A 25,628-nucleotide genomic window follows, 5' to 3' on the forward strand; every position below is an offset into this window, starting at 1 on the left:
AAACCGGACCGGATCAGACCGGACCGGATCAGACCGGACCGGATCAGACCAGACCAGACCGGATCAGACCGGACCGGATCAGACCAGGCCAGACCGGACCGGACCGGTTCAGACCAGACCGGACCGGATCAGACCGGACCGGATCAGACCAGACCGGATCAGACCAGACCAGACCGGACCGGACCGGTTCAGACCAGACCGGACCGGATCAGACCAGACCGGATCAGACCAGACCGGATCGGATCAGACCAGACCGGATCAGACCAGACCGGTCCGGATCAGACCAGACCGGTCCGGATCAGACCGGACCGGATCAGACCAGACCGGATCAGACCGGACCGGATCAGACCGGACCGGATCAGACCAGACCAGACCGGATCAGACCAGACCGGACTGGATCAGACCGGACCGGATCAGACAAGACCAGACCGGATCAGACCGGACCGGATCAGACCAGACCGGATCAGACCGGACCGGATCAGACCATACCAGACCTGATCAGACCAGATCGGACCGGATCAGACCAGATCGGACCGGATCAGACCTGATCAGACCAGACCGGATCAGACCATCTCAGACAAGACCGGACCGGATCAGACCGGACCAGATCAGACCAGACCGGACCGGATCAGACTAGACCGGACCGGATCAGACCAGACCAGACCGGATCAGACCGGACCGGATCAGACCAGACCAGACCGGATCAGACCGGACCGGATCAGACCAGACCGGATCAGACCGGACCGGATCAGACCATACCAGACCGGATCAGACCAGATCGGACCGGATCAGACCAGATCGGACCGGATCAGACCTGATCAGACCAGACCGGATCAGACCGTCTCAGACAAGACCGGACCGGATCAGACCGGACCAGATCAGACCAGACCGGACCGGATCAGACTAGACCGGACCGGATCAGACCAGACCAGACCGGATCAGACCAGACCGGATCAGACCAGACCAGACCGGATCCGACCGGACCGGATCAGACCGGATCAGACCAGACCAGACCGGATCAGACAAGACCGGACTGGATCAGACCAGACCGGACCGGATCAGACCAGACCGGACCGGATCAGACTGGACCAGACCGGACCGGAACGGATCAGACCTGACCAGGCCGGACCGGACCGGATCAGACCAGACCAAACCGGATCAGACCGTACCGGATCAGACCAGACCGGACCGGATCAGACCAGACCGGATCAGACCAGACCGGACCGGATCAGACCAGACCGGATCAGACCAGACCGGACCGTATCAAACCAGACCGGACCGGATCAGACCAGACCAGACCGGATCAGACCAGTCCAGACCGGATCAGACAAGACCAGACCAGATCAGACCGGACCGGATCAGACCGGAACAGACCGGACCGGATCAGACCAGATCGGACCGGATCAGACCAGAGCGGACCGGATCAGACCAGACCAGACCGGATCAGACCGGACCGGATCAGACCAGACCAGACCGGACCGGATCAGACCAGACCAGACCGGATCAGACCAGACCGGACCAGATCAGACCAGACCGAACCAGACCGGATGTATTCGTGGTGAGTAAGCAATGTCGGCAACTACACAGCAGGAGTCCCAATCGCAGTGTAAATCAATGTCTTTGTAATGGTATTCGTGCTGGTGTTGGAACACCTGTTTTCTGCAGACTATGTAGACAATTCAGCTCTGTTCTTGTTAACCTCGAGTACCACAGCCGGTAAAAGTTGGATTGCAGTTGCTATAATTTTCTAAGCCTTTGTAATGGCCCAGAGTTCCTGTTAATTGGGATTGGTACTTCGTTGCCTGGTCAAGGAAAAAACGTCATGTGGAGACCGTGATCCAGAATTTAGTTGTACGATCTGATGACTGAATTAGTTAATTTAATCAAGTATTACCTCGGGCTCGCTATATTAAAGTACACAGCATAAAGGGGTGGTTGATTATATCTTTCCATCGCATACCATCAATTATTGTACAAAAGACTGTAGTACCTAAGACTGTCTCCAATAGCAGGTAATAGAATACAGTCACTAAGTGCATCAAATTTTATAATGTTATGAGACTAAGTTCCTCAAATGGCAGTAAAAAGGGGCTAAGGCACTGAGGGGTGTGGGATATATCAGAATGTTACAGTGAGGGGTGTGGGGTATATCAGAGTGTTACAGTGAGGGGTGTGGGGTATATCAGAGTGTTACAGTGAGTGGTGTGGGATATATCAGAGTGTTACAGTGAGGGGTGTGGGATATATCAGAATGTTACAGTGAGGGGTGTGGGATATATCAGAGTGTTACAGTGAGGGGGGTGGGGTATATCAGAGTGTTACAGTGAGTGGTGTGGGATATATCAGAGTGTTACAGTGAGGGGTGTGGGATATATCAGAATGTTACAGTGAGGGGTGTGGAGTATATCAGAGTGTTATAGTGAAGGGTGTGGGGTATGTTAGAATGTTGCAGTGAGGGGTGCGGGATATATCAGACTGTTACAGTGAGGGGTGTGGGATATATCAGAGTCTTACAGTGAGGGGTATATCACGGTTGCAGTGAGGGGTGTGCGGTATATCAGAGTGTTACAGTGAGGGGTGTGGGATATATCAGAGTGTTACAGTGAGGGTTGTGGGGGATATCAGATAATTACAGTGAGGGGTGTGGGATATATCAGAGTGTTGTAGTGAGGGGTGTGGGGTATGTTAGAATGTTGCAGTGAGGGGTGTGGGATATAACCATGTAGGGGGCGGGGTTTAGATACCTCATGGGTGAAGGGTGGTGCAGGGGCAGTTTTGGGAACCCTGTAGGGGGCGGGGTTTAAATACCTCATGGTGGAAGGGTGGTGCAGGGGCAATTCCAGAAACCCTGTATGTATTTTATTGATCTGATTTTTTTGATTTTTGAGATGAACCAAAATATAAAAGTAATGAAAGTGAATAAAAACAAATCTCCAGGTTATATTTGGGAAAGGCCTGTTCCCGAGCCGAGCCGGACCGGACCAGACCAGATCAGACCAGACCAGACCGGATCAGACCAGATCGGACCGGATCAGACTAGATCGGACCGGATCAGACCAGAGCGGACCGGATCAGACCAGACCAGACCGGATCAGACCAGACCGGACCGGATCAGACTGGATCAGACCAGACCAGACCAGATCAGACCAGACCAGACCAGATCAGACCGGACCGGACCGGATCAGACCGGAACAGACCAGACCGGATCAGACCAGATCGGACCTGATCAGACCAGAGCGGACCGGATCAGACCAGACCAGACCGGATCAGACCGGACCGGATCAGACCAGACCGGACCGGATCAGACTGGACCAGACCGGATCAGACCAGACCAGACCGGATCAGACCAGACCGGACCGGATCAGACCAGACCAGACCGGATCAGACCGGACCGGACCGGATCAGACCAGACCGGACCGGATCAGACCAGACCGGACCGGATCAGACCGGACCGGATCAGACCAGACCGGACCAGACCAGACCGGACCGGATCAGACCAGACCGGATCAGACCAGACCGGACCGGACCGTATCAGACCAGACCGGACCGGATCAGACCAGACCAGACCGGATCAGACCGGACCGGATCAGACCGGACCGGATCAGACCAGACCGGACCGGACCGTATCAGACCAGACCGGACCGGATCAGACCAGACCGGATCAGACCAGACCAGACCGGATCAGACAAGACCAGACCGGATCTGACCAGACCGGACCGGATCAGACCGGAACAGACCAGACCGGACCGGATCAGACCAGATCGGACCGGATTAGACCGGACCGGATCAGACCAGACCGGATCAGACCAGACCGGACCGGATCAGACCGGACCGGATCAGACCAGACTGGACCGGACCGGAACAGACGAGACCGGATCAGACCAGACCAGACCGGATCAGACCAGACCGGATGTATTCGTGGTGAGTAAGCAATGTCGGCAACTACACAGCAGGAGTCCCAATCGCAGTGTAAATCAATGTCTTTGTAATGGTATTCGTGCTGGTGTTGGAACACCTGTTTTCTGCAGACTATGTAGACAATTCAGCTCTGTCCTTGTTAACCTCGAGTACCACAGCCGGTAAAAGTTGGATTGCAGTTGCTATAATTTTCTAAGCCTTTGTAATGGCCCAGAGTTCCTGTTAATTGGGATTGGTACTTCGTTGCCTGGTCAAGGAAAAAAACGTCATGTGGAGACCGTGATCCAGAATTTAGTTGTACGATCTGATGACTCAATTAGTTAATATAATCAAGTATTACCTCGGGCTCGCTATATTAAAGTACACAGCATAAATCCAGAGTATCATAGTACATTGTATTTATTACCCCTTGGTTAAGGGGTGGTTGATTATATCTTTCCATCGCATACCATCAATTATTGTACAAAAGACTGTAGTACCTAAGACTGTCTCCAATAGCAGGTAATAGAATACAGTGACACTAAGTGCATCAAATTTTATAATGTTATGAGACTAAGTTCCTCAAATGGCAGTAAAAAGGGGCTAAGGCACTGAGGGGTGTGGGATATATCAGAATGTTACAGTGAGGGGTGTGGGGTATATCAGAGTGTTACAGTGAGGGGTGTGGGGTGTATCAGAGTGTTACAGTGAGTGGTGTGGGATATATCAGAGTGTTAGATAAATGTACAGTTCTATTTCAGAGTGTTCTCCTTTGCCATTTTCTCCCTCCCCCTCTCCTCTCCTCCCCTCCCCCAGCCACTGATCCCCACTCTAATATATTCTGCGGGTGACAACACTTCTGTACCTCAGCCAAGCTACCTTGCTTTATGTGTCACTTTTGATGGTGAGTTAACAGGCTATTTCACTTTGGCATAACAGCCAAATCCCACATCCCTGGTCTTATCCAGCAGTCACATGCCTGAACTTTACAATAAGGGTTGCTAAAAAGCAGTTAGGAGTGGGAGCCCAAGCTAATTTTCCACTTGCAATCTCAGAAGTGATGTGACCAAGCGTCTCTGCTGATGTGCTGTAAGAGATCAGCTCATTCTTTCCAAATCATGAATGAAACCTGGGACCTTCTGGAGGACTCTCTGAATCATTTAAGGCTATAGTAGCATCGCATTTACCCAATTATATCTTCAGGCAACTCTTCTGTGTGCCTATGAAAGTACTAAGCTCCCTATTGAGTTCAACTTCAGTACTTAAATTAAGAGGCACATGAAAAGTTGTAGGTGACATGAGTTTCATAGTTCAGTTTTACCTTGCCCTAAACTAAGAGTGCACTGCCAAAATGTTTTGAGCTTTGCAGCAACATTGCTTGTGGGAGCTTGCTGTGCACACATGGGCTGCCACATTTCCCTACAGAACAACATTTCAAAAGTATGTCAGTGGCTGTGAAATGCTCGGGGATGACTTGAGATTGTGAAAGGTTCTCTTTCTTTCCTTCTTTACTATTGAGCTTTATACTAAGTATTGACCGACTGTGGGGCATCAGCCATTGCATATTTTGTCCACAGATCAGTGGGTACTGATTAGGTTTTAACACTCGCCATGAATCAGAAACTGAACCTGGAGGGGTCCTGTCTTATAGATGGTTTAGTAACACAGCAGGCAGTGCACTCCTCCACAAAGCTACTGGCGCTGCACTCATATTAAAAGGGTGTTTACAAGACTATCTTATATTACCAGAATGATTACTGCATTCCTGCCAAAAGCAAAAGCTCCATTATGCTAGATTTTACCATGAGTAGAGGAAGAAGACATAAAATGGGACAGTCACTGCGAACTGAAGCCATCGCCAATCTTGGATTCCGTATGCTATGCCAGCCAGGAGTAGCTGACCAAAGGTGTAGGAATAATTGAAATAAGTTGAAACTGCAGTTCGCACTTTTGTTGGGATCCACTCAATACCTGAAGGGAAATAAGAGAGGAATTCACGATACTAAATAAACTGGGAAAGCTTATATAAAGAACTTCCAATTATATCACGCCTTTCATGACTTTCGGATGTCCCAAAGCAACTCACAGCCAATGAATTACTTCTGAAATGAAGGTACTGTTATAATGTAGCCAATCACAGCAGCTAATCTTTTCACAGCAAGATCCTACAAACAGCAATGAGATATGTGGCCAGATAATCTTTTGAGTGATGTTATTTGAGGGCAAAATTTTGGCTAGCAAACCTCTCCTGCACATCTTCAAATAGTTGCACGGGATCTTTTATGCCCACCTTGGGGAGGAGGGGAGAGGGGGCGGTTGTAAGATGGTGCAAATGGAGGCCTCAGTTTAATATCTCATCTGAAAGGCAGAACCTCTTGACAGTGCAGCACTCCCTCAGTACTACACTGGCATGTCAGCCTAGATTAGATTCTCAAGAACATAAGAAATAGGAGCAGGAGTAGGCCATTTGGCCCTTCGAGCCTATTCCACTACTCATTAAGATCATGGCTGATTTTTGACCTCAACTCCACTTTCTCACCTTCTCGCACTATCCCCATGTACCTTAATTCACTTAGTACCCAAAAATCAGTCTTGAATATACTCAACAACTGAGCATCCACAGCTGAGCCCATCTTTGGGCTAGAGAATTCCCAAGATTCACAACTCTGAGTGAAGAAACTTCTCATCTCAATCCTAAATGGCTGACCCTTTCTTCTAAGACCCTTGGTGAGAACCCCTAGTTCTAGAATTCCCAGCATCCAGCCTGTCAAACCCCTTAAGAATTATATATGTTTCACTTAGTTTTTCTCTCATTCCTCTAAATTCTAGGGATTGTAGGCCTAGTCTACTCAATCCCTCCTCCTTGGACAATTTTCTCATCCCAGAAATCAGTCTAATGAACATTTGTTGCACTCCCTCTAAGGCAAGAATATCATTCCTTTGGTAAGGAGACCAAAACTGTATACAGTACTCCAGGTATGGTCTCCCCAAGGCCCTATAGAATTGTAGTAAGACTTCTTTACACTTATACTTCAATCCTTTTACCTGAGACCTCTGCCACTTTGAAGAACAAGGGCAGCAGGCGCATGCGAACACCACCATCTGCTGTTGCCCTCCAAATCACACACCATCCTGATTTGGAACTATATCGCCGTTCCTTCACTGTTGCTGGGTCAAAATCCTGGAACTCCCTACCTAACAGCACTGTGGGTGTACCAATCTCACTTCAGCTACAGCAGTTGAAGACGGTGACTCAGCGTCACCTTCTCAAGGGCAATTAGAGATGGGCAATAAATGCTGGACTTGCCAGCAATGCTCACATCCCATGAATGAATTTAAAAAATGGCTAACATACCATTTGCCTCCCTAATTGCTTGCTGTACCTGCATGTTACCTTTCTGTGGTTCGTGTGTCAGAACAGTAAAGGTCCCCCTGAGTACCAACATTTCCCAGTCAGAGTAGAGCCCGGATGAACTTGTCTATGAATGTTATTTATATGGACTTCCAGAAGGCATTTGATAAAGGTATGAGACCGCTAGCTAAAGTTGAAGCTCATGGAATTGAAGGCAAATTATTGACCTGGTTAGGAGGTTGGTTCAGCAGCAGGAGACAAAAAATAGGGATAATGGGCAGGTGTTCTTAATTGGCAGAATGTGACTAGTGGTGTCCTGCAAGGATCTGGGTTGGGGCTTCAACTACTCACTGTATTTATTAATGACTGAGATGATGGGATAGAAAACCACAGATACAAATTTTCAATGACACAAAGATAGGCAGCATTATAAGCAGTGTAGTAGATGGGAACGTAACATTACAAAGAGATTGATAGGTTAAGCAAATGAGCAAAATTGTGGCAAATGGATTTCGTTGCAGGCAAATGTGAGTTCATCCACTTTAGACTTAAAAAAAGAACAAGGTACTTTGTAAATGAAGAGCAGAAATAGTGGAGGTTCAAAGAGACTTGGCGGGGGGTGGGGGCGGTGGTTTAAGTACACAGATCATTAAAATGTCATCAGCAGGAACAGAAAATAATCAAAAAGGCTAATGGAATACTGGCTTTTATATCTGGAGGACTAGAACTTGAAGGGGTAGAAGTCATGTTTCAGCTATATAAAACCCTGGTTATACCTCAACTGGATTACTGTGAGCAGATCGGAGCACCACACCTTAGGAAGGATATATTGGCCTTGGAGGGAGTGCAGAGTAGATTTACTAGAATGATACCTGGACTCCAAGAGTTAAATTACAAGGAGAAATTACATGAACTAGGGTTTCATTCCCTGGAATTTAGAAGGCTAAGGGTGATTTGATTGAAGTCTTCAAGATATTAAGGGGAACAGATAGGGTAGATAGAAATAAACTATTTCTGCTGGTTGGGGAATCTAGGACTTGGGGGCATAGTCTCAAAATTAGAGCCAGACCTTTCAGGAGTGAAGTTAGGAAACACTTCTACACACAAAGGGTGGTAGACGTTTGGAACTCACTTCTGCAAAAGGCAGTTGATGCTAGATAATTATTGATTTTAAAATTGAGGCTGATAGATTTTTGTTAACCAAAGGTTAACAAGAGGGATATGAGCAAATATGGGTATGTGGAATTAGGTCACAGATCAGCCATGATCGCAGTGAACGGCAGAAAAGTCTCAAGGGGCTAAATGGCCTACCCCTGTTCCTATATTCCTAGTCTCTCACCGTTTAAAAATATTTCCTATTTTTTCTACCAAAGTGGATAACTTCATACTTCCATGCATTTTATATTTTATGTTCTTTCCCACTCACTCAACCCATCTATAATTCCTTTTCAGCCTCTTTGCATCCTCCTCACAGCTTACTTTCCCACCTAACTTTGTATCGTCAGAAAACATGGTTACACTACACGTGATTCTCTCAACTAAATCATTGTTAAAGATGGTACATATCTGAGGCCAAAGAACTGACCCTTATTGATTCCTACTCTCTGTTTTCAGTTCAGAATGCAGCATTACATATTTCTGCCTCTTGCAAACTCACACCCTGTATCCCAGCAGGCTTTCTTTTTATCCCCTCTCAGTCCTTAATTAAACAATGCCCTTCACCTGTTTATCGAACATAATTACCCTACCATTAACATTCACTTTTGTCTGTCCTGTGCTGCTGTTTTTACATTCCACATAGATCAACTACATCTAATCCATTATAATTGTGATCCATTTTCTCCTCTGCTTCCTTCTCCTATGCTTGCCATTGATCTTCCCTCCAATAATTGTGTCTGCTACCTGCTGCCCTAATGATGTGACTGAAATATTGTATTTTTCTCTCTTTGATGTTATGCACTAATTTCCTCGTTTTTCCAGCACTTGCTTAATAGTCTCTCTCTATGCAGAGCATTCTCCAATATGTTAGCCCTATTCCCATGTCCCTAATAATAGATTCTAGCATTTTCCCTACTACTGATGTTATGCTAACTGGCCTACAATTCCTTGTTTCTCTCTCCCTTCTTGAATCGCGCAGATATATTTGCTATCTTCCAATCCATGGGGACAGTTCTAGGATCTAGGAATTCTGGAAGATCAAAACCAATGCATCCACTATCTCTAGCTACCTCTTAAAACCCTAGAATGCAGATAGTCAGGTCCAGGGGATTTGTCAAATTTATCCCATTAATTTTACTAAAACTACTTTCTTTACGTACGTCATTCTCCCAAGACCCTTGTTTCCCCACTATTTTCTGAATGTTTTGTGTCTTCTACCATGAAGTATTAATTTAATGTGTCTGCCATTTTCTTTTTCCCCATTCTAATTTTTCTTGTCTGCCTCCAGTGGGCCCATATTTACTTTCACTCATCTGTTCCTTTCTACATACTTATAGAAACTTTTACAATCTGTTCTTATGTCTCTTGCTAGTTTACTCTCATATTCTGTTTTCTCTTTCTTTATCAATTTCTTGGTCAAGAACTTGAAGTGGAGCTTCAACCCACAACTTTCTGACTCAGAGGCAAAAGTGCGACCACGAAGCCTGGAAAAGTAGGTTGGAGCCGATGTGCTTTTAATGCAAACTCCATGCTGCTTTCTGGTGCCTTGCACATTCTAGATGGAAGAACCTGGACAATGAATATTAGCAGGACAGGTGAAGATGAGGATATCAAATTTGAACATCATCCTGTCCTCACCTAACTACCACACGTACACAAACACTTTTCAGCAGTGGTCATTAGAAAGTGATTAGGAGCAGGATCCCTGGCTGATCTGTCTGAAGCAAATTGTAGCATGCTCACTGCTGTCACAGCCAAGATTAGCCAACTTAGTGTAGATCTTGGAACTTTCTGCTTAATTACATTGTGTAGTCTATATGATTGAGGGCCACATCACAGGTTCGTCTTATCCATTCTAACTTTGAAAGATTGAAACTAGTTGTCAACGAGAACGTGTGGTACACTGGTTTGGAATGCTTAATTTTTTTCCTCTGAAAAACCCTAGTTCTGAAAGAGACTTAGGTTGCTGTGGTGACTCTTTTATTGCCCCAAAGAGATAACTACAAAAGAACTAAACTAAGTATTTCACTTACTCAGGCAGAAAGTGTTGAGTATGATCCCTGACAATGCCATCCCACATAGAAACCTCCAGAAACAGAACAAGGGGTAGGAGGAGGAGAATGCTCCGCTTGTTCCAGAGACTGCCATCTGGAAGTGAGACCAGAGCAGGAGAGGCCGCCGCCCGAACCTGTCAATAATAAACTCAGGGTAAGCATTAAGGTAAAGTAACCCACTTGTTAACATGCCTTTCACCTGATTTAGCAGTATTAGTAAATGCTTCACCTGCCCATGTTGTCTCTTTAATGGCATGTTTAATCTTTGGAGTGTGTTCTGTTCAATCTTTCAGTGGTGTTGTACATGACTTTTAAACCTTAGAGCTATCTGCGAACTGTCACAGCAACAGTGGGAACCTGAGGAGGTACTGGTTCCCTCATCCAGCAGATTGCACACATTGCCACCTTTTTCGGGCCCCTGTTTATGTTGGGAGCCTTGCGTAACTACTACAGATTTTGTGTTGTTTTCGGTCAGGCAGTAGATGTTAGATTGTGAGTTAATTTTCTGTAATCTTTTACATCATGAAGAACTCTCATTTCCTTTGTAGGGCAGGCATTTCATTGGAGCTTTGTGTTTTTAATCGGGAAAGCAGGGTGAAGGGCCAGAGCCCACAATGCAGGATACAAACAAGGTTAGAAAGTGGGGGAGAATTACACAGGATATACAGCACAGAAACAGGGGCCCAACTCGTCCATTCTGGTGTTTTTACTACACACAAGTCTGCCCTCATTCCATCTACCTCATCTCAGTCCTTCAACATATCTTTCTATTCCCTTTTCTCTCATGTGCTCATCGAGTTTTCTTTTGAAAGCATCTAAGCTACTTGATAACATATAACTTTGTTTTACACATTCTTTGATGAGAAGTGTAGAAGTCATTGTCTCGATTCCAATCTCAATTATGGAATTTATTTGCCCTTACCCAGGGTACAAAGACCCATACCCATTTGTACTGGTCAAGTGATTTATTTTCAATTAAGGCAGTAACTTTGAATAATTTCATTGTACAGCTTACCACTAGCAGTTAATACATGACACAAGTGCCCTCCCTGATGGTTCAGTTGCTAAGTACTCTTGGAACCAAATTATAAATCCAGTTATAAAATAAAAACAAGAAATACTGGAACCACTCAGCAGGTCTGGCAGCATCTGTGAAAAGAGAAGCAGAGTTAACGTTTTGGGTCAGTGACCCTTCTTCGGAACTGGTTTATTTCCCACAAGTGAGTACTGTTTTCTGTGCTAGACTTTTTGTACCCTTACGGATGTCTTGATTGTACGTGAATCTCTTCAGCTGTTTGCTTTTGTGCTATTGTTCACACTGGCTTGTGTTTAGTAAACGTTCTTGGTATAAATATATATAAATGATGGCCGTTTGGGGTCTCATAGGCCCTGATTTTTATGGGGAGGCATGGAGGGTGTGGGGGAAGTTGCAAATGGCTGAAGAGCCCAGCAAAGCCAGAGATGGGAGATCTTGCCAGACTTACCAGCAGTATATCATTAATTTTTTTTTGTTCTGTTTTCCATCCGGTAGCCAGCCAAATAATCAGCCTGGCTGGCTGCTGGGACGGAGTCACAGCAACAAGAGGCCGCAGCCTGGGACTCTTGAGTAAATGCAAATGGCCCAGTGTAACCCCTCCTAGAAATTGGAAGGGGGGAAAGAGACCGTGATAAGGAAGGAGGAGAGAGGCAGAAATGAGGAAAGGTGAAGCCACAAATGGGAGGGGTTGTGAGTGCGAAAGAGCAAGCAAGGTAGGCTGTGATTTGTGGTGGGGAGAGGGGCTGCGATTGGGAGGACAGAAATAGGCTGTGATCAGGAGTGCAGGAAGAGGAGAGAGAGGTTGAGATCAGGTAGCGTGGTGAGAGGGCACAAACAGGAGTTTGAGGGGGGAAGAGAGATAGGCTGTGATTGTTACGGGGGAGAAGCCGCGATTGGAACCAGGGGAGCTAGATCACGATCAGGGAAGGCTGTAAGAGTGGTGGACAGTGGGTGGGGGGTCAGGCTGAAAACAGGAGCTGGATAATGCTTCTATTGCTGACCCACTAGCAATACAGAAACAGGCATTTCTCTTGTGGAACCGGCTGCTTCCGCTTCCCGTTCACTGCTGAGTTTCACAACCCCTGGGAAACCCGTGCAGCAATAGTCAATTTTAAATTGATTTAATTATGTTAATTAAGTGCTCCACCTCGCTATTTGGATGCTCCAATATCCTCACCCATAAAAGACATGGCATGCCCTTTCACAAAATGTTGGGGAGTCATTCCCTAGATTGAATATTTTAAATCAGTCCCCAACCCTCACTCATGTGGACGGTTTAATATCAAGGTATAGTGTTTAATGGTCACAACATTGGACTCAAACAACCAGCCCACTCCCTCAAAGGGCATGAAAGTAACCTGGAAAACTCCTTCCAGACTGAGATGATACCAGCTTTTGGAGCAGGGATGCACATAACCCCACCATTGGGTGAGCTGAATATGATGAAAAATCCAGAAGTCCCCCAGGTCTGAGAATTCAAACCCGCTTCTGTTGAAATCCAGACCACAATTTAAACAAATGATCCAAGCTCAGGTGTGCTGTAAAAATCACTTCCCCCTCATCCCCCATGAAAAAGACTCTGTACCTCAATTGCCTAGTTGCTCTTCAGGGCCTGGTCTTCTCCCATGCATCTTTTTCTGAAGTCCAGCCTGGTCTATTACCATCTGCAATCCTATATTTCTAAAGGTAAAAGTAATTTCAGTCTCTTTAAACTTCCTTGGCATGGAAACTGCTTTCTGATTGGTGCAGGAATACTGCTCCCTGATTGCTTTAAATGCCCCAATCGGGAAGCACCTTTTCCAATGCTCAATGCCTATTTTGATCTGTTCGGCGAGCAAGCAGGAAAAAGCAGTACGGGGACCATTTTAAGAAGGTCATGGGCTGAGTCTTTGACCCCGCTGGCAGATTACATTCATCAAGAAATTGACAAAGATCTCCATTTTCAGGTTATCTATCTCGCTGTTCTTACCTGTCAGAAAGCCTTCCCAGTATGATAGATCCTGCCAACACACCAGCCATGTAGATAGACTGTGTCATCTGTCTCAGAGACTTACTGCTGCACACTAGATCCCACTGTCAAAAAAAGAATGGAACGGACACAGTTAGTGAAGGATTTAACAACATTGCTAGCAGGAGATGCTCTTAATGCAGGTTGTAAACTGAGGAGAGTTAGGATTATTTTAACCTAACCTGCACACTTTCAGGATTGGGTCATTCATTTGTTTATATCCCGCCTGATTTTACTTCAATGGAGAAATGAGTGGCCGACCCCTTCCTGCCCTCTTAAGGTCAACAGACATAAAAGACATTTATTCCCGGCATTCTGGGCTGATCCCAAATCCCTAATATTCAACCAACAGGGTGACATAACCTTAAAATTCGAGCTAGGCTGGAATCAGGAGTGATGTCAGGAAGCCTTCGTCACCCAAAAGTTACTGTAAATCTAGAACTCTCTCCCCAAAAATATGCTGTGGTTTGGGGGGGGGGGGGGGAATCCCAATTCAAAATTACTAAACTGAGGTCGAAAGGTTTTTGTTAAAATTGTGTATATAGATTTATATAGAACTTACAGTATGCCATTTGGACCAACTGATCCATGCTGGTGTCTCTGCTCCACATCAGATTCCTCCTGCTCTACTTCATCGCACCCTATCAGCCTATCCTTCTGTTCCTTCTTCCTCATATACTTATGGGGTAAGGGGGTTAAGGGATATGGAACCAAGACGCCTAAGTGGAGTTAAGATACAGATCAGCCATGATCTAATTGAATGGCAGAACAGGCTTGAGGGGCTGAATGGCCTCCACCTGATCCTGTGTTCCTCACTGTTTCTTTCACCAGCAGATTGGGATTGGGGCTTTTGCAACAAAAAAAGTGCAATGAGTTGCCTCAGTTACAGGGTTGTTGGAATCATGGCGTCAGACCAGCAGGTGGAAAATGCACAACCCACAAGTGCTGCAGGTGCAACTGAGAATACCCCTGGAGCTCACTTTTACTGGCAGGGCGAGAGCTGCAGTTCCGTTTCTCATCTGGGGCAATGGCATACTTGTTGCCGCGAGTTCCCGTCATTATTATTGCACCTGCTGGTAGCGTGGAAGGTACAAAGCAGGCTCACTGCACTTCCCACCCCTCGGTCACTCATGTCACCAGTCGGGAGGCACCAGCAGGGCAGAGGGAAAGGACGGAATGGACATAATGCTTTTTGGGATCCTCTGCCAACATTCCCTGTGCAAACATCAATGGGAATAAGACCAGGTAGAAGTGTTTTTGTCTTCTTTCCCCTCCTCAAGGCTCCAACTTGGAGTAGCTGGGTTCCACAGGCACAAGATACTCTCTGTTTGGCTGTTCATAGGCCAGGGTGATGAACCTGCCAGGATTGTCCTGGAGTCTCCCGGAATTAACAATTAATCTCCTGGACACTGCTTTGAGCAATCCCTGAGAATAAAAAAAATTGGGGAATTAAAAAAAATTTTTTTTTCTCCTTTAATTTTAGTTGATTAGCGACCAAATTTTGGAGATGTGGAGGAAGGACGGGCCGACTGGGCAGGAGCGTCATGACGGGAGGTCATGTGATGAAATCTCCAGGAGCATGTCTGACCAGAGTTGGCCACCCTACTAGAAGTGTCACCTTGACTCTCACCTCAGGAGGTTGAGGGTTTGAGGCCCGCACCAGAACGTCAGTATGTAATGTAATCTGACACTCCAATGCAGTACTGAAGGAATGCTAATCTGTCAATGCTAATGCTAATTGCCAACATTCCTTACTTTTCAACCAGTCCCAGCTAAAAACAAGTTAACTGGTTTGTAAGCACCCTGTCTGTGGGACATTGCTGCTGCCTTTGCTTACAGAGCAGCGACCACTACACAGGGTCAGTACTTTGAGAGGGTTTAATGCTCCAGTGATCACATTCATTGATCTGCAATCTCAGCAGAGGTCACATTTTGGGGGAGTGCACTGGTCATAAGATCAAGGCTGCAGTGTTGTAACTCTTTGTTGGAGTGGTGCATGCCAATGACGTTACACCTCTTTAAAGGTAAGTGTTTGTTTAGGCTTTGAAAGTCAACAGTCTATTGGACCATAGTGAGAGCAGTAGCTGATCCTAATCATGCCCCAACTGATGTCTGTCTGCACATGGACACTTTCCAGCAGAAGTTGCTGTCAAGTGAGCAGAAGTGAGAAACCAAACTCATTTTCCCCCAGACCTAATCCGGGGACTAAGTGTAGCAAACCCTTCTGCAATGTGGTTGACTCTTACATGCCCTCGAAATGGCCTAGCAAGCCACTCAGTTCAAGGACAATTGGGGATGGGCAATAAATGCTGGCCTGGCCTGCGACGCTCACATCCCATGAAAGAATATTAAAAAAAAAATATCACCTTGAAGGCAAATTTCATAGAATCTTAGAGCACAGAAGCAGACCATTCGGCCCATCGTGCCTGTACTGTGTCTCTGAAAGAGCTATCCAATTAGTCCCACTATCCGCTAAATCCCGAATCCTGCTCTTTACCCATAGCTCTTCAATTCTTTTTCTTTTTCAAGTATTTATCCAATTGCCTTTGCAAGTTACTGTTGAATCTGCTGCCACTGCCCTTTCAGGCAGTTCATTCCAGATCATAAATCACTGAATAAAAACAATTCTCTTCGTCTCCTCCCTGGCCTTTTTGCCAATTATCTTAAACCTCTGGTTATCGACCCACCTGCCAGGGAAACAGTTTCTCCTTATCTGCTCAATCAAAACGCCTCATAATTTTGAACATCTCTGTTAAACCTCCCTTTAACCTTCCTTGCAATGAGGAGAACAACCTCAGCTTCTCCAGTCTCTCCGTCTAACTGAAGTCTCATCCCTGGTACTATTCTGGTAAATCTCCTTTGCACCCTCTCCAAAACACATTCTTCCTAAAGTGTGGTGCCCAGAACTGGCCGCACTGCTCTGATTTATTCCAGTAAATAAACAATCACTTTAAAATTTCCTTCATTTACAAGATTGGACAGAAATTCTGCATTTAGTGAAATAGATCGTACCTCTGTCACAATTGTAGCTTTAAACATGGAGCTGTCATATGTCCATCCATTACTGCACACCTGTGTGTTGTATTCAGTCCTATTTTGCTGTGTCTCGTTGAGATCCAGAAGGTGCCACTGAGGTGAGGAATACGTTAGGCATTGCTCCAGCTGCCGATTCTTGTCCAGAGGAATGAAAACCTGGAGAAACTTCTCTGCCTGAAACTTGCCTGTAATGTTGACATATCTCGTCCCATTCGTTTCCAAATAGATTTGACAGTGATGATCGGGTACAACAGCCACAAAGTTCTGAAGTAGGTTGTGACTGGCCATAAATAAAATTGGGAGCGCCAGCAATAAAATGTGGATGATTTGGAATTGTCCCACACTTCCGACCTTCTCCAGGATATCAGAAAAGCTCATGGTTGCGTATTACAGATGGGAGAGACGTTGACCTGCAGAAAGGCTGTTACTAACTAAGAGATCATGGTACTGATGGAGAAACTGTGAGTCTTTAGCTTTAATGGAGCATTAGTAGATTTAAGTAATGTTTAATCTGGTGATAACAGATTTACTTTTACACTCTAAATTGCTGAACTTGCCTGTACCGGCAATGTTTGTTTTTGCAGAAAGAAGTTGAGGACTATTGGTGGAAAGGCCAGAGAGCTGTGGTTGGTGGGGATGCAGGTAATGATTTGGGATGGATGTCAGACAGAAGTAAAGATATTTAGTACCCCTTCAATTATTTGAAATAACAGAGTAAATTCAGTGCAAAACTGGGACCACCTGAAGGAAACTGGATGAGGTGGGAGGGGGCAGTTAAAATAATGCAAGTCACCTAACCCCGCCAATTCTGCTTCCTTCCTGCCCTGTCCCCGTCTTAATCTGCTCTTTTGAACAGCCAAGCAGAACATCAGCAGGAAGGAATTGGGGTCCTGTTTTAAATAAACAGATCAGGTCCAATAATCTTATCAGGACTAGTGCTAATGCTCGTGCTGTTGGGGACGGTTTAAACTAGCTTGGCAGGGGATGGGAACCTGAGCGCAGTCTTAGGACAATTTCAGGGCAGGGAACTGGAGGTGGAAAATTAGCGAGTGACTCTGAAAGACAGGAGAAGCAAAGGTTAAAAAGTGTGCAGCACAGGAATTTGGCAGTGTTAGTAGGTATTTATTTAAATGCAAGGAGTGTAGTAAATAAAGCTGATGAGGTGAAGGCACAGATGGACACATGGAGAGGGAGATAAAAAAAGGAGGGGGCATAGCATTAATAGTTAAGGAATCAATAGAACTTTGAGGAGGGATGATATGTGAAATGAATCATCAAATGAGGCCCATATGGCTGGAGCTCAGAAATAGAAAAGGGGCAGCCACACTACTAGGAGTGTACTATAGACCCCCAAATAGTGACAGGGAGGTAGAAGAACAAATATGTAGGCAAATTTCTGAGTACAAAAACTATAGGAAGAATAATAGTTGGGGATTTCAACTACCCGAATATCAACTGGGATACAAAGAGTGTGAAGGGCACAGAGGGGACAAAATTCTTGAACTACGTTCAAGAGAACTTTTTTAGTCAGCACGTAACAAACCCAAGAGAGGGGGTCCAATTCTAGATTTAGTCATCAGCAATGAAGCTGGGCAAGTGGAGGAAGTAACAGTGGGTGACCATTTTGGAGATAGCGACCATAATACAGTAAGTTTTAGCATAATCAATGAAAAGGACAAAGATAAAACAGGAGTAAAAGTTTTAAATTGGGGGAAGGCAAATTTTAAGAAACTGAGAGGTGACCTGGCGAAAGTGGATTGGATACAGCTACTTGAAGGAAAATCAGTGGCAAACCAGTGGAAGGCATTCAAAAGCAAGATACTACGGTCACAGTGCAGGCAAATCTAGAGCCCCCTGGTTATCTAGAAGCATACAGGGTAAGTTAAAGCAGAAAAAGAAAGCTTATGACGATCACAAAAATCTTAATACTTTAGAAATCCTAGAGGAGTATAGAAAGTGCAGGGGTGAAGTAAAAAAGAAAATTAGAAAAGCAAAGGGAGGACATGAAAAATTATTGTCAGGTAAAATCAAGGAAAACCCAAAGATGTGTGGATGCAAAAGATCTGGGCAGGGTTCTTAATGAGTTTTTTGTCTCTGTCTTCACAAAGGAGAAAGTTGATGTAGACATTGCAGTTAAAGAGGAGTGTGAAATATTAGATACGATAAGCATATTGAGAGAGGAAGTACTAGAGGGTCTGACATCCTTGAAAGTGGATAAGTTGCCAGGGCTAGATGGATTGCATCCCAGGTTGTTAAAGGAAACCAGGGAGGAAATAGTGGATGCGCTGAGGATCACCTGCAAATCTTCATTAGATACAGGCGAGGTACCAGAGAATTGGAGGTCTGCAAGCGTTGTACCATTGTTTAAAAAGAGTGCGAGGGATAGACCAAATAATTATCGGCTGGTCAGTCTGACCTCAGTGGTGAGCACATTTTTAGAATCAATTCTGAGAGATAGGATAAATTGTCACTTAGAAAGGCACGGATTAACTAGGGATAGTCAGCGTGGATTTGTTAAGGGAAGGTCATGTCTTACTAACCTAATTGAGTTTTTTGAGGAAGTAACGAAGGATTGATGAAGGTAGCGCAGTGGATGTGGTCCACATGGACTTTAGTAAGGCATTTGACAAGGTCCCACATGGCAGACTGGTCAGTAAAATGAAAGCCCATAGGATACAGGGGAATGTGGCAGGTTGAATCCAGAATTAGCTCAGGGACAGGAAACAAAGGGTAGTAGTCGACGGATGTTTTTGTGAATGGAAAGCTGTTTCCACAGGGCTCAGTGTTGGGTCCCTTGCTGTTTGTGGTACATATTAATGATTTGGACTTAAATGTGGGAGGCATGATCGGGAAATTTGCTGATGACACAAAAATTGGCTGTGTAGTTGATAGTGAAGAAGATAGCCATAGACTCCAGAAATATATCAATGGTTTGGTTGAGTTGACAGAAAATTGGCAAATGGAGTTCAATCCAGAAGAGTGTGAGGTAATGCATTTGGGGAGGGCAAATAAAGCAAGGGAATACACAATAAACGGGAGGATAGAGTCACAGAGTTATACAGCACAGAAACAGGCCCTTCAGCCCATCGTGTTTACACTGGCCATCAAGCAGCTATCTATTCTAATACCATTTTCCAGCACTCGGTCCCTAGCCTTGTATGCTGTGGCGTTTCAAGTGCTCATCTAAATACTTCTTAACTGTTGTGAGGGTTCCCACCTCTACCACCCCTTCAGGTAGTGTGTTCCAGATACCAACCACCCTCTGGGTGAAAATATTTTTCCTCAAATCCCCTCTAAACCTCCTGCTCCTTACTTTAAATCTATGCTCCCTGGTTATTGACCCCTCCGCTAAGGGAAAAAGCTTCTACCTATCTATCCTATCAATGCTCTCATAATTTTGTATACCTCAATCAGGTCCCCCCTCAGCCTCTCTGCTCTAAGGAAAACAACTCTAGCCTATCCAGTCTCTCTTCATAGCTGAAATGCTCCAGCCCAGGCAACATCCTGGTGAATCTCCTCTGCACCCTGTCCAGTGCAATCACATCCTTCCTATAGTGTGGTGACCAGAACTGTACTGAGTACTCCAGCTGTGGCATAACTAACATTTTATACAGCTCCACGATAACCTCCCTGCTCTTATATTCTATGCCTCGGCTAATAAAGGCAAGTATCCCATATGCCTTCCTAACCACCTTATCTACCTGTGCTGCTGCCTTCAGTGATCTATGGACAAGTACACCACGGTCCCTCTGAGACTCTGTACTTCCTAGGGTCCTACCATCCATTGAATATTCCCTTGCCTTGTTAGTCCTCCCAAACTGCATCACCTCGTAAAGGCCTGCTACCCGACCCGAACCCGATGGGACCCGACAGCATGTGTTGGGTTCGGGTCGGGTCGGGCCCCTCTACCGGGTCCAGCTTTCAGGCTCGAGTTGGGTCAGGCCAAGTCCGGGTCGGGCTCGGGTTGGGTCGGGCCGGACCACACATGGTAAGTGCTCTGCTGGTAAGTATTGAAATTAACAAACTTACCTGAGCTGGGAATCCAGGATGAAACTGAGTCTGCGCAGTGAGCGAGTGACGTCACTATGACATCATCACGCATGCGCTGCAGCTTCCTGGAGGTTCTGAGTCGGAAGGTAAGTAAAGGGATGGTTGGCTCGGGCTCGGGTTGGCTCAGGCTCAGGCCGGGTTATTTGCCACTGCTCCGCCCATCTTACCAGCCCATCTATATTGTCCTGTAATCTCCTCACTATTTACAACACTAACAATTTTCATGTCATCTGCGAACTTACTGATCATACCTCCCATATTCACGTCTAAATCATTAATGTACACTACAAACAGCAAGGATCCCAGCACCGATTCCTGCGGTACACCACTGGTCACAGGCTTCCATTCGCAAAAACAACTCTCGACCATCACCCTCTGCCTCCTGCCACTAAGCCAATTTTGGATCCAATTTGCCAAATTGCCCTGGATCCCATGGGCTCTTACCTTCTTAACCAATCTCCCATGCGGAACATTATCAAAAGCCTTACTGAAGTCCATTTAGACTACATAAACTGCCTTACCCTCATCTACACATCTGGTCACCTCCTCCTTAGAACAGAGAGGGCTGAAGGGTGACTTAATTGAGGTGTACAAAATTATGAGGGACCTAGATAGAGTAGACAGGAAGGACCTATTTCCCCGAGCAGAGAGGTCAATTACCAGGGGGCACAGATTTAAGGTGATTGGTAGAAGGGTTAGAGGGGACATGAGGAAAAACTTTTTCACCCAGAGGGTGGTGGGTGTCTGGAATTCACTGCCAGGAACGATGATGGAGGCAGAAACCCTCAATTCTTTTAAAAGGTACCTGGACATGCACCTGAAGTGCTGTAACTGGCAAGGCTATGAACCAGGTGCTGGAAGGTGGGATTAGATTGGGCGGCAATTTTTTTTTCTTCAGCTGGCACAGACACGACGGACTGAATGACCTCCTTCTGTGCCGTAATTTTCTCTGGTTCAGGACCTGATCTGCAATATCAACCAGAGATCTGAGCTGGAGGGTGGGGGTTGATGGGCAAAGCCAGCTCCCCATCAGGCAAAACTGGACGGGAACCAGATCCTTGTCCAGTAAAGATCCCACAGGTAAGTTTAAAATACATTTTTCAGGTTCTCTTGTGGGCCAGCAGTGGCAGGAGTGCTCCAGTGAACCTCCAAAGGAAATTTGTCCCTCCCTTGAGCCAGGCTACACCCCTCCCCTTAATTGTAGCAAAACCCAACCTCTTCCTCTCCTCCTGATCTCCAGCCTCCTTCCCACTTCGGTCCACCTGATCGCCATTCTCCCCTCTAACCCTACAGCCCCTACCCTCATCCTGCCCTCCATCCCTTCTGATTAAGCCTGGAGCTAATGTTGTTCTCCGAGTGTCATGAACTGATCCCACATGTCCATGACTGCAGCCTCCTACCACTAGTCTTCCATCCCTGCTCACCAGGCTGTCAGTTTAGCTGGCTGCTGACCCAAGAACTTCCTAATAAGGCCTTGCCGTCCACATACTTGTGTTGCTGGGTTCCTCAGCTGATTACGCACTCATCCGCATCCTCCCCAGCTCCCCATTAATATTGAGGCCATTATTTCAGTATCTTACCTCTGCTCTATATAGAGCCAACTGTGTAACAGCCCCGACAAACAAATTTTTCTGCAGCACCTGTGGAAGAGCCTGTCACTCTAGAATTGGCCTTTATAGCCACTCCAGGCGCTGCTCCACACACCACTGACCACCTCCAGGCGCTTACCCATTGTCTCTCGAGATAAGGAGGCCGAAGAAGAAGAATATAGAAACATAGAAAATAGGAGCAGGAGTAGGCATTTCAGCCCTTTGAGCCTGCTCCGCCATTCATTATGATCATGGCTGATCATCCAACTCAGTAACCTGTTCCCATTTTCGCCCCATATCCTTTGATCCCTTTAAACCCAAGAGCTATATCTAACTCCTTCTTGAAAACATATAATATTTTGGCCTCCACTGCTTTCTGTGGTAGCGAATTCCACAGGCTCACCACTCTTTGGGTGAAGAAATTTCTCCTCATCTCAGTCCTGAAAGGTTTACCCCGTATCCTTAGACTATGACCCCTGGTTCTGGACTCCCCCACCATCGGGAACATCCTTCCTGCATCTACCCTGTCAAGTCCTGTTAGAATTTTATAGGTTTCTATGAGATCCCCCTCACTCTTCTGAACTCCAGCGAATATAATCCTAACCGACACAATCTCTCCTCATACGTCAGTCCCGCCATCCCAGGAATCAGTCTGGTAATCGTTCGCTGCACTCCCTCTATAGCAAGAACATCCTTCCTCAGATAAGGAGACCAAAACTGCACACAATATTCCAGGTGTGGCCTCACCAAGGCCCTGTATAATTGCAGCTGTATAATATGCATCACATCGACTCTGTTTGGAAGCTGACACCTTTTTGGAATCTTTCACTATTTTTCCGTGGAGAGGATTCAGATGTAAAATTTCAAAGCAAAGTGTATTCACGCAAATAAAAGCAAAATACTGCGGATGCTGGAAATCTGAAATAAAAACAAGAAATGCTGGAACCTTCTCAGCAGGTCTGGCAGCATCTGTGGAAAGAGAAGCAGAGTTGACGTTTCGAAGAAGGGTCACTGACCTGAAACGTTAACTCTGCTTCTCTTTCCACAGTTGCTGCCAGACCTGCTGAGTGGTTCCAGCATTTCTTGTTTGCATTCACGCAAGTTTAGTTGGTGTGAGAATTGGGGAAGGGTCACTGCAAAAAATAAGTTGTTAAAATGCAAATGAATTGGGCTTTGAAATATGAACAGTAATCAATTCATTAGCCTGTCTGGATATTCAGTAAACATCTCACGCTCAATTCTGAGGCCAGGGCACTTGGCAGGCTTGTTTGGGATATGGCCCTCCCTTTGGATTGTGAGTAGAGGGAGGTAAGAACTGAGACAGAGAAACATGCTGACAGTGAGGTTGGGAAGTGTAGTGCAATCATTAGCTTGCATTGTTATGCAAGGACAAGTTGTACTGATAGAATTAAATCAAACCTTATGCTCTGTATGTTCGCTCATTGTGAAACGAAGTGGCTTAACAATTCAGAGCTGGACTTTTCTCCCCAAATGTTTTTCTTGGCCCACTTTTGAAAAGATTGAAGAATTACAAATATGTAAAAGACACAATATTCCAGCTCATATGTCCAGGCAGATACATCGTTACAATCACTGATTCCTATAAACAAATACTGGGCAGTGTGAGTTTCGTAAGAGGGTGTGGGATTTGCTTGCTTATGGAAACAACTGACACCACTGAGTCCAAAATGGCAGAACCAGAGCTCATAACAGAAGGATTTTCTTTAAAAATGATTGAGGTAGCTGAAACTATGCTGGAAGGGGAGGTAGACAAGTTGCTGGACATGTTTTTGCTTTTGCACTACATTAGACTTGGCTGTGACCCCCAAATGGCGGAACTCCTCACCTCCCACAGTGGAGCCAGCCTCTGATAATTCAAAATAGTTTTTTTGCAATAAGAAGAATATAAACTATGTCATTATTTGAATTAACAAAGAACAAAGAACGGTACAGCACAGGAACAGGCCATTCGGCCCTCCAAGCCTGCGCCGATCTTGATGCCTGCCTAAACTAACACCTTCTGCACTTCCGGGGCCCATATCCCTCTATTCCCTTCCTATTCATATATTTGTCAAGATGTCTCTTAAATGTCGCTATCGTATCTGCTTCCACCACCTCCCCCGGCAGCAAGTTCCAGGCACTCACCACCCTCTGTGTAAAAAACTTGCCTCGCACATCCCCATAAGCAATGCAAATAGCACAGTAAAGGGGTCAAATAGAACTAAACAAACATTACAGTTATCATATAATTTGGGAGTAAATTTCCACTCAGCTGCAGTAACGTTGGGACTTAAGATCGGCAAAATTCCCAGAAAGCCAGCGTGAAAAAGTATTTTCAACAATTCAATATGTGAGATCTCCAGTCGAACCAGCTGAACTCAGAGCAAATTCTCGAAATGGCTGACAAGCACACTTCTTGGTGAGGCGCTTAGGCCAGCTAAGTGCCAGCTTCATTCCCCACTCTTATCATTTGAGCTACAGATGCTACAAAAAAATAAATAAAAAAAATAAAAATAAATTTTAAAAAAAGATGCCAAAATTGGCCTCAGCCTCCCAGGGGCTGGAAGGGAGCCAAAAAGCAAAAGGGGGTTCCATGCTCATAATCCTTATCTGGTAACTCTCTGTTGAAGAGAGTGGGTGTGGCTCCGCAATGGGGTGCAGGGGATTCAGTGCTATAGCCACCCATGGAGTCACTTCTCAACACAAGCCAGCAGCTTCAGGAGAGAAAATGGGAATGTTTAAAAGTGAAGATTAGGGCTTATACCCAATAACTGCTTGGTGGGAGCTTTCAATCCCAAAATTAGCCCAATTTTGCTTCCCCCCCCCGCCATCCAAATAACTAGTAATAGGACTGTTAAATGGAATGAAGTATAACAGACAGACAATACTTATTAAAGGCAAAATGGAGCAGAAATGAAACCAGCCATGTGGTCCTGAAGGCTTCAATTCAGCTCAGCTTGAAAATCAACCCATGGCAACACAAATAAGGATTGAAACAGGGATTAAACCATGGAAACAGGAATGTTTTAATCTCTAACGTGATCCTTCGCTCAAGAAAAACAAGGTAACGCTTTGCATAACAAACTGAAATAGCCCCAATACAGCTAGAACAACCTGAAACAAAACCCACAATGCTGGAAATACACAGCAGTTCTGACAAAACACTGTCTGTAACCTCGGCTTCCTATTTGCCCCTGAGCTGAGCTTCCAATCCCATATCCTTTCCATCACCAAGACTGTCTACTTCCACCTCTGTAACATTGCCTGTCTCTGCCACGGCAAATCTTCTGCTGAAGCCCTCATCCATGTCTGTTACTCCAGACTCAGTCAGTCCAGTGCTCTCCTGGCTGGTCTCCCGTCTCCCACCCTTAGTAATCTTGAGCTCATTTTCTGCCCGTATCCTAATTCATACAAAGGCCCATTAGCACATCAACCCTGTGCTTGCTGA

General features: G+C 45.6%; 2 protein-coding genes across 3 annotated transcripts in view; one reads left to right on the forward strand and one right to left on the reverse strand.

Annotated features, from left to right (window-relative positions):
* The window catches only part of LOC137355864 (solute carrier family 22 member 6-A-like), an 87,603-nt gene extending 70,223 nt beyond the window's left edge, over positions 1-17,380 (reverse strand). Inside the window, exons 1-4 of one of the 2 annotated variants that reach the window (XM_068021459.1) lie at positions 16,518-17,380; positions 13,467-13,570; positions 10,441-10,595; positions 5,700-5,868 (exon numbers count right to left, since the gene is read on the reverse strand). In XM_068021459.1, the coding sequence (XP_067877560.1) occupies positions 5,700-5,868; positions 10,441-10,595; positions 13,467-13,570; positions 16,518-16,919 (830 nt within the window). In that variant the 5' untranslated portion in view covers positions 16,920-17,380. Of the gene's footprint in view, positions 1-5,699; positions 5,869-10,440; positions 10,596-13,466; positions 13,571-14,067; positions 14,313-16,517 lie in introns of those variants that run through there. The other variant, XM_068021460.1, reaches the window with a different exon arrangement.
* tm7sf2 (transmembrane 7 superfamily member 2) overlaps positions 1-25,628 on the forward strand; it is a 558,775-nt gene that overhangs the window by 291,531 nt on the left and 241,616 nt on the right. The gene's annotated exons all lie outside the window — the stretch shown is intronic.

Source organism: Heterodontus francisci, chromosome 44, assembly GCF_036365525.1.
Source record: "Heterodontus francisci isolate sHetFra1 chromosome 44, sHetFra1.hap1, whole genome shotgun sequence".
Taxonomy (NCBI): Eukaryota; Metazoa; Chordata; class Chondrichthyes; order Heterodontiformes; family Heterodontidae; genus Heterodontus; species Heterodontus francisci.